A 13,759-nucleotide genomic window follows, 5' to 3' on the forward strand; every position below is an offset into this window, starting at 1 on the left:
TCCCCTATTTTACTCACAGTGACTGATACAGTGGATGATCTTGACATAGTGGACATTGAAGATTCATTTCCTGCTCCTTCGTGTCTTTCATGGATCTGGGTTAAGTCATACTCTATACAGGTAGTGGGCAATGGAGTGGATATGTCCCTTGTACTTTGCACTGATGGTAATGGTGCAGGTATTTCTTTGGCATTGGTCTCAACGATTGACACAGTGGTAGAGATGGATGAACCTCGGCCACTGGATGTGGCCTGATCCTGTACCGGCTTTTCTCGTGTCTCTTGCCTTTTGTTGATCTTTCTAAGGAAGTCATATTCTGAAAAAGACAACAAATAGTTCTATTAGCTATGAATGTAGACTTTACTCTAGCAAAGAAATTTTTTCCTAATCGAACAAATCAATTATTTCAAAGCCTTCCAAATCTGTATTCAAAGAGTATTTATTTCCCCATGTGCAATCATGTCCTATCAACCAAAAACTTACATATGAGGATTCTAAATTGCATCCAGTATAAATTATGTTCCTACTGTAAAAGTCAACAGAGTTAGGCTCCAAGATCTGTGACTCTAAACAGAGAAAGAGGTTAAAAAAATAGTGATGAATGGTCACCATAATTATTTCTCCCACGCAATACTGTTCTGTTGTTATGCACATACAATCAACAACTTCCCTGACAATCCACACCACTGGTCCAACTTCAATTTAGTCGACTTGAAAAATTACATTATCAATTGTGATCAATTATCCACCCAACCATTATCTGATCCGCTTATTATCTTTGGAATTATTCCTTTGTGAGTCCAAATCATAATCACCATAAAACCTGTATGGGCAATAATTTCTTGTATTTTAATGCTAAATTCAAAGTCTACCAACGATATTAATCAGAATGCCATGTTTAGACACTGGGGGTGAACAGAACATATTTTTGTAAAGGCTATATTCGTTTGACTTCCACTTTAACTTCAATGCAATGAGGGTTTTTTTTTTTTTTAACACAGTGTCACACAAGTATAAATGGAAAACGACCATGTACAGCATAACTTTAAATCATTAACCCGGCATAAAAATACTCTACCTTCTAATCACAGGTGAAAAGGATATGACATCTATACATCATATATATGTAGCTTGTATGTGGCTAGACACTTTAGCTCCTTCTTGTTAAAAAGCACAAACAGGCCTTGCTGGTGTAACCAGGAAGATCATCAGCAAAAACATTCAAGATTCAAACACCTGAACCTTTGGCCACTGGGAAAGTCGCTCTATCAACTGAGAGCTTTTGCCACCCAGCAAGACCAACATACTGTTGTTGCCCTGTTGGTGGATGGTGAGACCAGCAAGACTCTAGCTGATCCGTTGACCCTACTGGGTGGCTGTGGCTCAGTTCATAATGGAGTGGGATTACCCACTAAGCAAATGTTCTGCTGTGGGAATCTTGGCTGTTTTGTTTTGCTCTTGATGCTGGTCTTGTTGGTGACACCAGCACAAAACACAAGAAAACCATGTTCTTTCGTTTGTTATGCAGGTAGAACTTCCCCCCAAAATCCTCTTCACCAAAACCTGATTTATAATGCTCGCTGTCAAATGAAGCCAACAGAATGGGAGCAACCCAGGAAGTAAAAACGTCCCAACATTAAAGCAGAACTAGTTCTAAACAAGCCTTAACAGAGGAAATACTCCCACTCAATCATTTACAGTAGCTGACAACTGGTCATCATTTCCAAATATCAAGACATTCAAACACTCAAAAAGTACTTGAACACCACAGAGTCCTTTCAGTTTGAACTTATGAATCTGCTGACTTCACACTAACGTCCCATGGTTATTCTTCTCTGACCACTGTCCTCTTTTCAGAATAAATATTTCCTTGTCTTCACATTTGAGGCAGAGAAAACACTGTAACTGTAAACAAATGATATATCATGATCGCATGACTTGTCCCAAACTCTGCTAATCACAACTCTCGTGTACTGTACCTTGCAAGCCCAACCTCTCCTCTTCCATATAGGGAATCTCGATTACTAGTAGACCGGCTTATCGGTCGATGAATAAAATGGACACAATTGTTTTTTTTTTTTTACATGCGTGTTTGTTTACATACTTCACCAGCATTCTTTCAGCTTCGTTTCGGTCAGGAAATCTCACACACGCATAACATACACTAGAGGTAGAATCGCCTTTGAAAAAACGTTTCGGTCCAACTGTTCTAGTTCTGTTCTCATGTTCCATTGGTTCAAAGACACACACAACTCTTTTTCTCATTGATTAATGACAGCTGTGTAATGGTTACCAAATAACGCTAAAACTAGCCTGCGCAACCGCGTGCAATGGCGAACAGTTATCCACCTCAGTGCTCTTTTTGCACTATTTCATTGCCTGTTTTTGCGCTGTCGGTTCTGCGAACGTTTGATACGCCAACCAGAGACGAGACTGGCGAGTGGCACCAGGTATCTGAGTATAAATCTCGGAATTGAGATTGCAGCTCGCTTGAAGTGGCTATATGGTCTGTAACACTTTTTTTATTTATTACAATACAATACAGCTTTATTTATATAGCGCATTTCACAACAGCTGGAGCTGTAACAAAGCACTTTCCTTATTTATTTTTGGAATAAATATTAGATCAGCGTTCCTATGCTTTTTGCCATCCGATGGGAGAACATTAGATTTTTCTGCCTGCCATTATACATTGGTGACATAGATAGAAAAATATGTTTCTAATGAGTGAATTAAAAAAATAAATATAAATAATGAGAACATTAATAATGCTATGAATATACATCCTGTGGTCTTTCTTCCCTTCTAAACTAATTGCAGACTTTTAATAGCCAGTACAAATGACCTTTTCAGCCTTTTAAGACCACGAGAAAGAGGACATACTGAAGGCGATAAAAGGCATTAATATTTGTGGAAATCTAATGTTTTTCACACAGCCTCGATTTATTTATGTATTTATTTATATTTTGTATCAAATTTGTTTAATTATTGTACATTTCAATATGAATAGTTTATTATTTTTGTTTATTTTGAGTTTATTTTGATAGGTTCTGGGAAAATCTATCGTCCTGAAAAAATTGTTAAGACTCTTATGACAGGCAACTCATACCAATTTTTTGGTATGAGTGATGGTCGGCAATGTTTTGTATGGAATCTACATGAAGAGACAAGACTCACCCCATTGCTCTTGAAATCGAAAGGCAACCTCGTTATCGCTTAAGTCCGCTCCTCCAAACCTTGACATGTGCGTTAAGTGTGTTTCTAAACATCTTGGAATGTCATCGGGCTGGGATAATATTGTCGTCCTGGACGTACACTCAATCAGACTTTTGACGCCAAAGGATAACGGATTCTTGGAATCCATTTTAAAGAATGATAACCGTTGCTTCTTTTAGAAAAGCTTGTGTGTGCGGGTTGGTTGAAGTTTTCCCAACATGATCACTCCTCTCGTAACAAGAAACAAAGACTGTGTCAGGGATCAACAATTGCTTTTAAATGCATTCCTCAATGGATGTAAGTAATTATGTCATATTGTGTGACATCACCGAGCGATGAGGTCACCATGCATCACAGGGCTGTATGTTGTCGTTGCGTTACTTATCAGCATTGATAGCCACTTTTTTCCCACCTGTTATGACACGGCAGCTTCATTTGCTTTGTCAGGTGAACCCTGATCAAGCTTTTGGTAGCATTACAGGATGTGGAACAGAGCTGCGTGCTGACGTTATCTCTCTCCGTCATAATTTGACAAATCTTGAAATGGCTCTTTTATAACACGGTAGCGACAATTCTCCTTTGGCCAAACCGACATCGCGGTGGAAAGCGCCTTGCATTGGCAAACCATATCGAACCATCTGTGAGCGATGAACCAACGAACTTGTACTGGCAGCCACGTTGTTACAGTCTTCTGATCTAAAATGTATTCGGCTTCTAGGCTTTTTTAGGTTGTAAATTCCATTTAGTGGTTAATGTGTCTCAGATGCTCATAATAAATGTACACTTTTCTGGAGAGGCCTTACGCTCATCTTGAATGGTGTGTTCCAATATTTATGAACAATATGAGAGTTGTCTGTGTTGAGATTTGATCTGTATCAAAAAAAAAATATTCCAAAGGTGCAGAATTAACTCAGACCACTTTGTTGTAATGCAAATAATACTGAGTAATTACGCGCACAAGGTGATGTGTACACTTTTCTTGTTGTTTAGTCCTGATACTATTTTTCCGCATTTAAGGTAAGGTCAGGTAAGGGTAAGCACAAAGCTTGTGTCAACTCCTGTCTTGGACCATATTCGCCCCAATGACATTTTTTTCAAAACGTCATCTTCTTGTCCACAAGCGAACAAATGTGTTGTTCCTTAAAACTTCTTTTGGAAAACGTACTTTTCAACATGACGTCTTCAGAATTTTTGCCGATGGGGAAAAGTGAGCTTATTGACCCTGCTAATGAATGGAATTTTTTTTTTATTACAACCATGTTTTGCAATATTACACAATTGTTGCCAGACAATTATAAAACATTCAGTGATGTTGCTTTTCAAGCCTTATGACTGGCCAAAATGTGTGCGCTCGAAATGTTTCTGAATGTTTTTAAACAGCGACCATGTACTTGTAGACTTGCGACCTGGAAAAAAATATCCGTCTTCCCTTTCATTCAATGTTCCATATCACATTTTTTAAACAGCATTATTCCTCTTTGTGCACTTTTAGATCGATTATATACCATTAAGAGTTTGTGCTCACACTCTCTTTATTTGATCAGAATAAGCAACCGGAAGGTAATAAAATTGAAATGAAATAACATTCTACACATTATAGTCGCGGACTATACCTTAGGGCTCAGTGGCATGAGTTCTGGATCAAAAATCATTCCTCCTTTGGGTCTATACGGGACCCTTATCTCAGATCCAGGTCCTACCTCCGGTTTTTTAACACCCCGATACTTATGGACTGTTGGCCCAGTACCGGTTCTGACTGGCTCCAATTTCTTGTCCTGATCAGACTGATCTTTGGATTTGTGATACAAGCAGTCTTCCAGCGAGCAAGTGAAATTCTCGCTGTTTGTTTTGGGTGTCTTTTTTGGTTTGGGCTTTTTTTGTGGAGAGCCTTTCTGCAGGTAGTTGGGCGAGACCGGTAGTTGAGGATGTTTGATGATCTGATGCCCGATGATCTGCGGCGGCCCTTTCCGCTCCTCCTTTACGACTTCGTTGCACACTACTCTTGTTTTTGTCCCTTGGGAAGGAGGTTTATGTGGCTGCTGGACGGGGATGGGTGCTGGAGACTTTTTCGCGACTTTTGTTTCCTTTTGACTGGGTATCCTGACCGTAAAAGCCTGTTGTTGCTTTTTTCGCTGCGTTGATCCACATAGTTCCACAGTACCAGTTAGAGGGATCTCTTCATATGGCAGTGACAGTGGCACCGCGAGTTTCTCAGCCCCAAACAGAGTTAATGATCTGGAAATAGCCAAAGACGATGAAGACAATCGGACTCCCATCTCTGCGATTTCTCTTTGTCTGCTGATCGTCATCAGGAAGTCACTCTCTGTAAAGACAGCAAAGAATTATTCATGGGATGCGGCTATCCGCATCTGTTTATGACTATTGTCAGCACAGTTTTATACAAATATAACAAATATATTGATTCGTGAAGTAGTTTTCAGATGACTACACAAATAGAGGCATCACGTTGGTTTCATGCTAACTCATTTAAATGCCATTGACGGCTAAAGACGTAAAATATCCATTTTTTGTTGTTTTTTTACTTGGCTGGTAGTGAATGAGTTAATGTGTGTACACAAAACCTTAGACCTCATATTACCATAGTCACATGGTGAGGGTCAACTCTAAAATGGAATCTGGCTTAGTTCATCCTCCTGATCTGGAATACTAGTAATCCAGATAGCACATTTCCGTATTTGCTGATTCTTTGCTTTGCATAGTTCCTTGACACAAAATGCAAAACCAGACAGACTTACCCCATTGTTCTTGATAGCGAAAGGCAACCTCTTTAACATCTGTTTGGTCAGGGCCTCCAAAGTCTATCATTTGGGTGAGATGGGCTTCTAAAAATTTGGTGATATCACCTGGCTGTGACAGCAGCACTGCACGTGAAATGCACTCCAGCTGACTCCGAATGCCATACGGTAACAGATCCATTTAGACTAAGACGAGGGCCCCGATCACCCCGAACGAATGCACTCAGAGGCTCCAGCACTCTGACAAGGATCAACAGTGGCTTTCAGATGCATTTGTGGCGGATGAAAAGGCTCGCGTCATTAGAGCGAATGAAGCGTCTATGTGACATCACCTGCTTCAAGGAGGTTGTGTGACATCACAGGGCTGTGTGATGTATGAAACACGTAAAAATAGTCTAGTCAGGACACTACGAGCTTCCAGATTGAGCCATTTTCAAGCGACTCAATCATAAAGTGAGAGCGATCCCAGTTCATCGAACCTGCTAGCCAGGCGGGTGTCTAGCTTCATGACTACTGCCTGATTTGGATGCAAGGTTTCTGGACGAATATAGGCACCATGAGATAAACTGTGGAATGGCGGGATGAAGGTCAGCCTTATCGGACTCCTTTGACGGAACGGGGGGGATTTCCTTGGCTGGGGTTTCCTTGTCTTTTTCTTTTACTGATTTTAGCTCACTTCATCAAAGAAGGCTAGCAAGGCCATCAGACAAATGAACAAAAACAGCTCACAAAAAGAAATTGCAGGAAAGACTTGGACATTCTTGCAAGAGCAGTCCATTGGCTTTGTTATAAGGTTTTGCAAAATATATTTGATTTGCTGGAAGACAGTTCAGAATGTAACCTGCCGACTGCACGAAGAAAAAAAAAATCATGCTTTATGTTCTATGAATGTATTTTTGATGCTGATGTAAAAAAAAGTCTTTACTTTTTTTCTAGCACATCTGGCTTTTGAGATTTCATTTTTTGTTTTTAAGCTTGACCTGTAAAAGCATGCGAAATATAGAGTTGCATAAATTAGTATATTATATCATCCATCCATTTTCTTCTTGTTTTTCTTATTATTATTATTATTATTATTATTGTTATTATGATTATTATTATTATCATCATAGAAACTTGTGCTAGAGACAGAACAAGGTGAGATTCTGATTATTATTATTATTATTATTATTATTGTTGTTATTATCATGATTATTATTATCATCATAGAAACTTGTGCTAGAGACTGAACAAGGTGAGATTCTGAATGATATGGAGATACCAGTGCCCATCATCGAAAACCCAGACTTTAATCTCATTTGAACAAAAGTGGGAAAATGTATACCTTGTTGTGTATGTTTTTCTATTTCCCTTTTTTCCAACCTGAATTTTTGGGGGGAGTCAGCGAGCGGAACTGATCTACTGCCTGTAGGTGGCAGTAAAGTGACATATCAGTGATTGTGTCTGGGCGATAAAAACAACGAAGAAGTAATGACAACCGAAGAGGATCCTCTTTTCCTTCATGGGATACCTGATAATGAATCGATTTATCTGTTGGATGTGGTACGTGATTCTTTCAATTGTACACTAATACACAAAACAATACACTATGTAACCTTGTATGCATTTTATAGACGACTCTTCATTAGTCCGTATGTTCGTTGTATTTAAGGTTGGCTAACGACAAGTCTGCCTTGCAGTTGACGACTTATTTGCGCGTTTAACAACCTTACAACAGTTGTGATATTCAGGATTTTTTTTAATCTCGGTTCTGGACCTTCTGTGTGGCGTTTGCTCGGTCTTCCCGTGCTTTCGTGGGTTTCTCTCCGGGTGCTCGGCATTCCTCCCACATGCTGAAAACATGCATGCTTTGCAGCTCACTAAATTGTCCATCGGTACTTGCTCGGCAATATCTGTAAATATTTGCGTGTAATTTCAGATAATTTTGATTCACATTAAACCAACATTATCTTCTAAGGTCAGTTCCTGTGATATAAGATTTATTTTCCTGTGACAAATATGAAGAAAGATAGATGACTAACAATGGTCAACAGCAATTTTTAGTCATATTGTTTTATGTGTGTATAAACGTATTCTTGACACAGATTTTTTAAAGTATTTTTCCCCTTGCAAATCAGTTCCTTTTTTAATATTGCCATTTGTTGTTTTATGTTTGACCTATTAAAGCTTGTGCAAAACGTACTTTACCTTGCCTTGTGTCCATTTTTACAGAATCTATTATGCTGTCTTCACTGGAGAGATGGATCCAGTTGAAGCTGTTGAACCACCGCAGGTTGATGCAGCTATTGCCGCCGTTCATCCTGATGGGGTTGATGTCACATCTTGGGTGTCTGTCTGTCCGAGAGGCCTCTGGGCTGTCCGCAAGACGCTGACGCACTCAGAAAGCCAACAGAAAGTTTCAAATTCAGGAGAAGGTGTCCACATGATACATTCCTTTCTTTTTCATTTTGAGGTGTCAGCATTAATTGACAACTAATTGATTATCACTTGAATAGACAGCTATTTAATCAAATATTAATTGTTTTAAGGCATTGTTTACAATGCAGTACAACTTTATTTATATGGTCCAAAAATCACAATAGAATTTCGATTAATCGTCCAGCCCTAATTATATTTAGCAGGAAGTAATCGAGCTATAATCCACCTGTTTATTTTCTCCTAGAGCTTTCGACGGTTTACAAGCCAAGGTTGGGTTCCCTGTGTCGTGTCCGTGTGTGTGTGACGGATCAAGCTGACAAATCGTCATCCGTGAACGACGATCAAACTAAGCGAGGAAGTCCGCATGATGTTCCAGAATCTGCCTTTTTACGTCAGTCGGACTCTGTTCTGCAGATGCCACTAGGTGAATGGACCACCCTTCGACTTGGGGAGGGTCATTGTGATGTTACAGAAGCCTGTGTGGAGTCCATGAAAGCCGGAGAGGCATGCCAGGTATGAACACACCAGCATCATCACTATCACTATATGGATTTGGTCCGGCTTTTCTAATCCAATCCTCCGACATAACAGACTGGTTACATCTAAAGCATTTTTTATGGAGGATACGTAGTTTGCCTTTGAGCATCAGGGCCTCAACATCTCCGTCTGCCCACATGGCCCTTCACATATACTTTACAAGACCCTGAGAATGCTTAGGAAGACTAATATAGAAGATAAAACTGGCCAAAATTCCACATCATAAAGGCAGCCACATTTCTTCTCACACATCCCGAGTCAGTGTCATGTTTTTATCTTGCAACACAGATACGTCTCACTCCAGCAAATGGTGCCAATGTGTGTCATTCCAACGCCAAGCAAGAAGTACGGGCCACTGTGGAACTCCAAACTTTCACGCCAGGAAAGGAATCCTGGCAGATGTCGCCTGCCGAAAAATGGGACTGGGTGAGGTCCCATAAGGAAAGAGGGGGCCAGAGATTCAAAAATGGAGACTTGTGGGGAGCGGCAGACAGCTACAGTCGCGCCCTCAAACTCGTTATCACCTTGCAGGGCTGCGAGACAGACAGAAAAGAACACCCGATAGACGAAGAATGTACAGCACGCTCTGATGATCAACCATGCAGTCCTACGCTTCATCGAGTGCAAAGCATGAAAGCCGAACTTCACTCCAACTTGTCGTTGTGTCAGCTCAAACTGAAGCAGCCTGTGCGGGCTAAAGAAAATGCCGCTAAGGCCACACAGCTGGAACCAAGCGGCGCTAAAGCATGGTACCGACTTGGCCAAGCCTGCCAGATGGTGAATGAGCTGCAAGAAGCTCGGCTGGCCTTTCGAGAACTCCTGAAGCTGCAGCCGGAATCCACGGCGGCCGTTAAGGCTCTGAAAGACATCACAATTCGAGAAAGGGAAACAAATGCACAATTGGGTCAGAGACTTAGTAAAATGTTTAAATAGAATGCAGAAAATGTAGTGATTGCAAAATGAAGCTTCGTAAATCAGTTGGTTTTTTTTTTCCTCCTCTTGATGGTGCTCTTGGTTTAAAGATAAAGGCTAAAAACCAAGAGTACCATGTCGAGGAGTCAAAATTAATCATAATTCCTTTGTGAAGCTTCATTTGTCTATCTCTACTGAAAAGTGTCTAATATGGTAACACTGATGGTGATGATTGTATTGCGTGGGTCTCCATTGGCCGCGGTCCCCTTGGATCTTCACATCAGAGTAACAGCTCGTCAATAAAAAAAAAATAGGATTAGCTCAGCAACCCTTCAATTATTACTAATGCTGCTATGCTGACATGGAAAATGATTTTTTTAAGGGCGGGGGATGCATTTTGTATTTGGCATAGAGGGTCTACAAATTGCTGCTATACTTAAGTGTAGCAATATTGTATCCGCCTTAGGCAGCTGGCAAAGGTGAAGCCGTTTCTTAACACAGCAATTTGAATCTGTAGTCAGCCAGTCCTCCTCCAGACATCTCCGGTTTGTTCAAAATGTTGCTGCTCGCCTCTTAAATGGGACACGGGAGGGGAACATATAATAGCACGTAACCCTGGCAGAATTCATGAATTCTTAGCAGTTTTTTTTATATGACTGGTGGCAAAATGGGGCCTCGCAAACTTTATATTGTTCTAGTCACTTTGAAATGACTCAGTTTGATTGTAGTCCTATCAAAAATTAAAAATGTTTTGCCTGGTCGCTAATATTTTCAAAAATAAAATAAAAACAAAAGTTTTATCTGCTGTTTTTATTTAAATAGTGGTTCACAAGTGACTTTATGCTCTTCCAATCCTTTTCATGTCTTAGTTGTTTTGTTAAAAAAGACTTTATTTAATGATTTAATTGGGGAATTATGTCAAATCACAAAACTACAGCAATTCGTTTCAGCGCTCTGTTTTAAAAATGATGTAAATATAATTGAGTATTATTGAGGAGCCGAAATAAATGTAATTCGGTTGGTTCTGAGGCTCTTCCAATGACCTTCGTGTATTTCTAATAGAATCGACCACTAGGTGTCACACACAACGAAGCGTGAGGCGCAAAATGCCGAAACCCGGGATCGAACCAGGGACCTTTAGATCTTCAGTCTAACGCTCTCCCAACTGAGCTATTTCGGCAGATGACGTAAGTCAATTTCTGATTCTATTTGTGTAATTGTCCCAAGACACAAGTTTTCAGACCACGTAAAAGATTTTATTGAACATTCTGGTCCTTGTCCCAAACATTTTCCCCATGGCCAACATTCCAATCGATTGTTTGCTGTCTCCAAATGTCTTTTTGTATGCTTCCCCTGCATAATCACATCGTCCTACTGTTTCTTGGACTTGTGAGACTTTCTCCCATCCGAATGTGTCTGTGCAGCTGACAGCTGTCTCCACGCATCCACGATGAGCACCAGTGGCACGATGATCCACAACGCGTTCAAGAATACAAAGTAAAACCAAAAGTAGATGGGGTGTCCCAGCTCACTGTGAGCGTAACCCTCTCTGTGTTCAATGAAGAAATACAAAACGGCTCCATACAGCTGGCCTGCAAAAGTTTGAAATAAAATGTCTGATTACTAATATTGTAATACGTTCAGGGTGCAATGCCATGCCACGAGTGATTGATATTTCTTACCGAGTGAAAGTATGAGCTGAAGAACAAATCTGTAGGGCTTGTTTGTTAAGAAAGCAAACACAGCCCAAATGCTGAATGGTCCCCATAACCACGCAGTCACGGTCTCCATGCAAACCGTAAAGTTATCAGCTCTGGGCACACAAGAAACATGCTTGGACTTGAGTCAGGAGTACGAATTATAGTATATACATTTGATTTGTGTGCAATCATAAACTCACATTACGTATCGACTGTCCCCTTTAGAGTACTCTTTCCCTGGGGAAAAGATGTGAGAAAATATTTTTAACATGACAAATGGTGTAAGATGCTTGCATAGGCGCATCGGTCATCTAAAATTATCATCGTGCGTTTTTTTCCGATTAAACGCAAATATTTTCTTTATGATGCGATTGGGAATTGCGCAGAATGTTCTTACGTCGTTTGTCCACCAGATAGAGCTCTGATTCAATAAACTCAATAACAATCAGCATCTTTCCTGGCATCTTTCCTGAGATGATGAAATTTCGCATGCGCGTGGCCGCCAAACTTGACAAGAACCATAACAAATTACATTCATTGCTGCGCAAAGTAAAGTGTGGTAAAACAGTCAAATGTTCTGCCTCTAACTCATATAGTTGTTGCTGTAAATGTTAAGGGACCTAAAAACAAGTACATGTGTTCATTGTATGTTTTTTTTTTTTTTTTTTACAATAAGAGGTAGTGTTACGACACGTGCTAAATCACTTTGACTTTGTCTTTAGCCTCACTTTTCGCGGGTGATATGTTCTATGATGCGCCGTAATAGGGGAATATCTGGAGATTGTACATGGACTTTTTATTGAATGGGGGGGGGGGGGGTAACACCCACCCTCAATTAATTAATTACATTTTTACAATGCAAAATGAAAAATAAATCCTCGTTGTGGAAATGGCTGCAGTTCTGTAAGTAAGTTAGAGTGCGTTTTTGTGCAACGTATTTGTACTCACACAACTGTGACAGGAAGCTTTGGTCCCCTGGAATAACGTCATAGTAGAGCGAGAACCAGCCCTCGATGACACTGTGGATGAAACCACAAACTGCAAACCAACAAACGGCCAGACGCCTGGGTGCACTCAGTCGGACAGAAATCAACCAGGTCACGAGCACAAACACCGCAGAAAAAGAGAAGAGAAACGTCAGGATCTCTGCCATGGATCGATCGTTGGCCACATAAGTGGGAATTCGAAGATCTCTGGGCCAGTAAGGATGAAGAGATGCAGACGCTGAGGCGGCTTCCATCACCTGTTTTTAAGAAGGGAAATGTGAGCACGCTCGTTTTGAGACACGACAAAAGGTTTGCACATCGATGCCAATCACCTGTAGCACAGTTACACAAGATTTCATAAATGAATACACAGCACAATTACCTTCCTGTATATTAGAGTGGCAGACAAAAATATGCCTTGCGTTTCAAATGCGTATTTTGCACTCGCCGGTGACGAAGAGAAACCCCCCGAAACTTTAGAAGAAACGATACACTTTAAGAGAATTGCCCGACAAATTCTGCACAGCGTGTAAAAAAAAATCACAAACGCGGAACTCCAGTGGCTGGCCAATCAGAGCGCTTGCTTCACTGTGCCCCATAGCATGTGATATCAACTGGCTCATCGATTGGCTCGTCCTCTCGGAACATGGCCGGGACATGGACGTCATTGATAGAAAGAGCCAATGAAAAAAGACAACTACAATGTAGTAATCGACCGCACCATGACCATCTCCGTTAACTCGTCCAAGAGGTATTGTTACCGTCAGACCGTTTTATCAGGTGATTATGTGATTTACAACATTTGTAACTTGTAAAGTTAAAGCACCCAAATACAAAACGTGTTAAGTCATGGACCTAAATACAATCTCAATGTCTTACTGTTTCTTCTGTAAATAAAAAAAACTCGTCGTATCTCACATAAAATTAAATGTACATGCTTCCGAATCTGTAATAAAAGAGTGTATTAATTGAAAATTAAAAAATCGATCCCAGTACGCGTACGGGAGAGCCACCCTGCCGTGACCCGGATTCGAACCGGGGTTGCTGCGGCCACAACGCAGAGTACTAACCACTATACGATCACGGCGTGCCACTGAGTAACGCTGTCAGCCCCTGAAATTTTGGGGGTCAAATACGAGGGCGGAGTAGGCCAAGTTCTGACTTACATTATCAGATGTTGCCATTGTTAGTCACTCATGTCATGTCATTATCCACACCGCTTATCCTGTACAGG

General features: G+C 40.6%; 3 protein-coding genes and 2 non-coding genes across 5 annotated transcripts; 1 reads left to right on the top strand and 4 right to left on the bottom strand.

The window, feature by feature from the left end:
- Nucleotides 1–4,823: 4,823 nt before the first annotated feature.
- LOC148339648 (uncharacterized) lies at nucleotides 4,824–6,153 on the bottom strand. The gene is made up of 2 exons (XM_088291324.1): nucleotides 5,973–6,153; nucleotides 4,824–5,539 (listed from the first exon to the last, which is right to left on the bottom strand). The coding sequence occupies exons 1-2, from the start codon at nucleotides 6,151–6,153 to the stop codon at nucleotides 4,824–4,826; spliced, it is 897 nt and encodes a 298-aa protein (XP_088147450.1).
- A 1,241-nt stretch (nucleotides 6,154–7,394) lies between these two features.
- On the top strand, nucleotides 7,395–10,689 carry fkbpl (FKBP prolyl isomerase like). The gene is made up of 4 exons (XM_088291140.1): nucleotides 7,395–7,514; nucleotides 8,184–8,386; nucleotides 8,635–8,903; nucleotides 9,216–10,689. The coding sequence occupies exons 2-4, from the start codon at nucleotides 8,212–8,214 to the stop codon at nucleotides 9,858–9,860; spliced, it is 1,089 nt and encodes a 362-aa protein (XP_088147266.1). The 5' UTR covers nucleotides 7,395–7,514; nucleotides 8,184–8,211; the 3' UTR covers nucleotides 9,861–10,689.
- A 257-nt stretch (nucleotides 10,690–10,946) lies between these two features.
- trnaf-gaa (transfer RNA phenylalanine (anticodon GAA)) lies at nucleotides 10,947–11,019 on the bottom strand. The gene has a single exon. It is a non-coding gene; the product is annotated as a tRNA-Phe (tRNA).
- A 54-nt stretch (nucleotides 11,020–11,073) lies between these two features.
- Nucleotides 11,074–13,088, bottom strand: ebp (EBP cholestenol delta-isomerase). The gene is made up of 5 exons (XM_088291325.1): nucleotides 12,908–13,088; nucleotides 12,488–12,782; nucleotides 11,740–11,776; nucleotides 11,522–11,652; nucleotides 11,074–11,431 (listed from the first exon to the last, which is right to left on the bottom strand). The coding sequence occupies exons 2-5, from the start codon at nucleotides 12,777–12,779 to the stop codon at nucleotides 11,211–11,213; spliced, it is 681 nt and encodes a 226-aa protein (XP_088147451.1). The 5' UTR covers nucleotides 12,780–12,782; nucleotides 12,908–13,088; the 3' UTR covers nucleotides 11,074–11,210.
- A 452-nt stretch (nucleotides 13,089–13,540) lies between these two features.
- trnah-gug (transfer RNA histidin (anticodon GUG)) lies at nucleotides 13,541–13,612 on the bottom strand. Its single transcript has one exon. It is a non-coding gene; the product is annotated as a tRNA-His (tRNA).
- Nucleotides 13,613–13,759: the final 147 nt, after the last annotated feature.

This window comes from Idiotropiscis lumnitzeri, chromosome 3 (genome assembly GCF_059441095.1).
Source record: "Idiotropiscis lumnitzeri isolate Australia: NSW breed Sydney's pygmy pipehorse chromosome 3, RoL_Ilum_1.0, whole genome shotgun sequence".
Taxonomy (NCBI): domain Eukaryota; kingdom Metazoa; phylum Chordata; class Actinopteri; order Syngnathiformes; family Syngnathidae; genus Idiotropiscis; species Idiotropiscis lumnitzeri.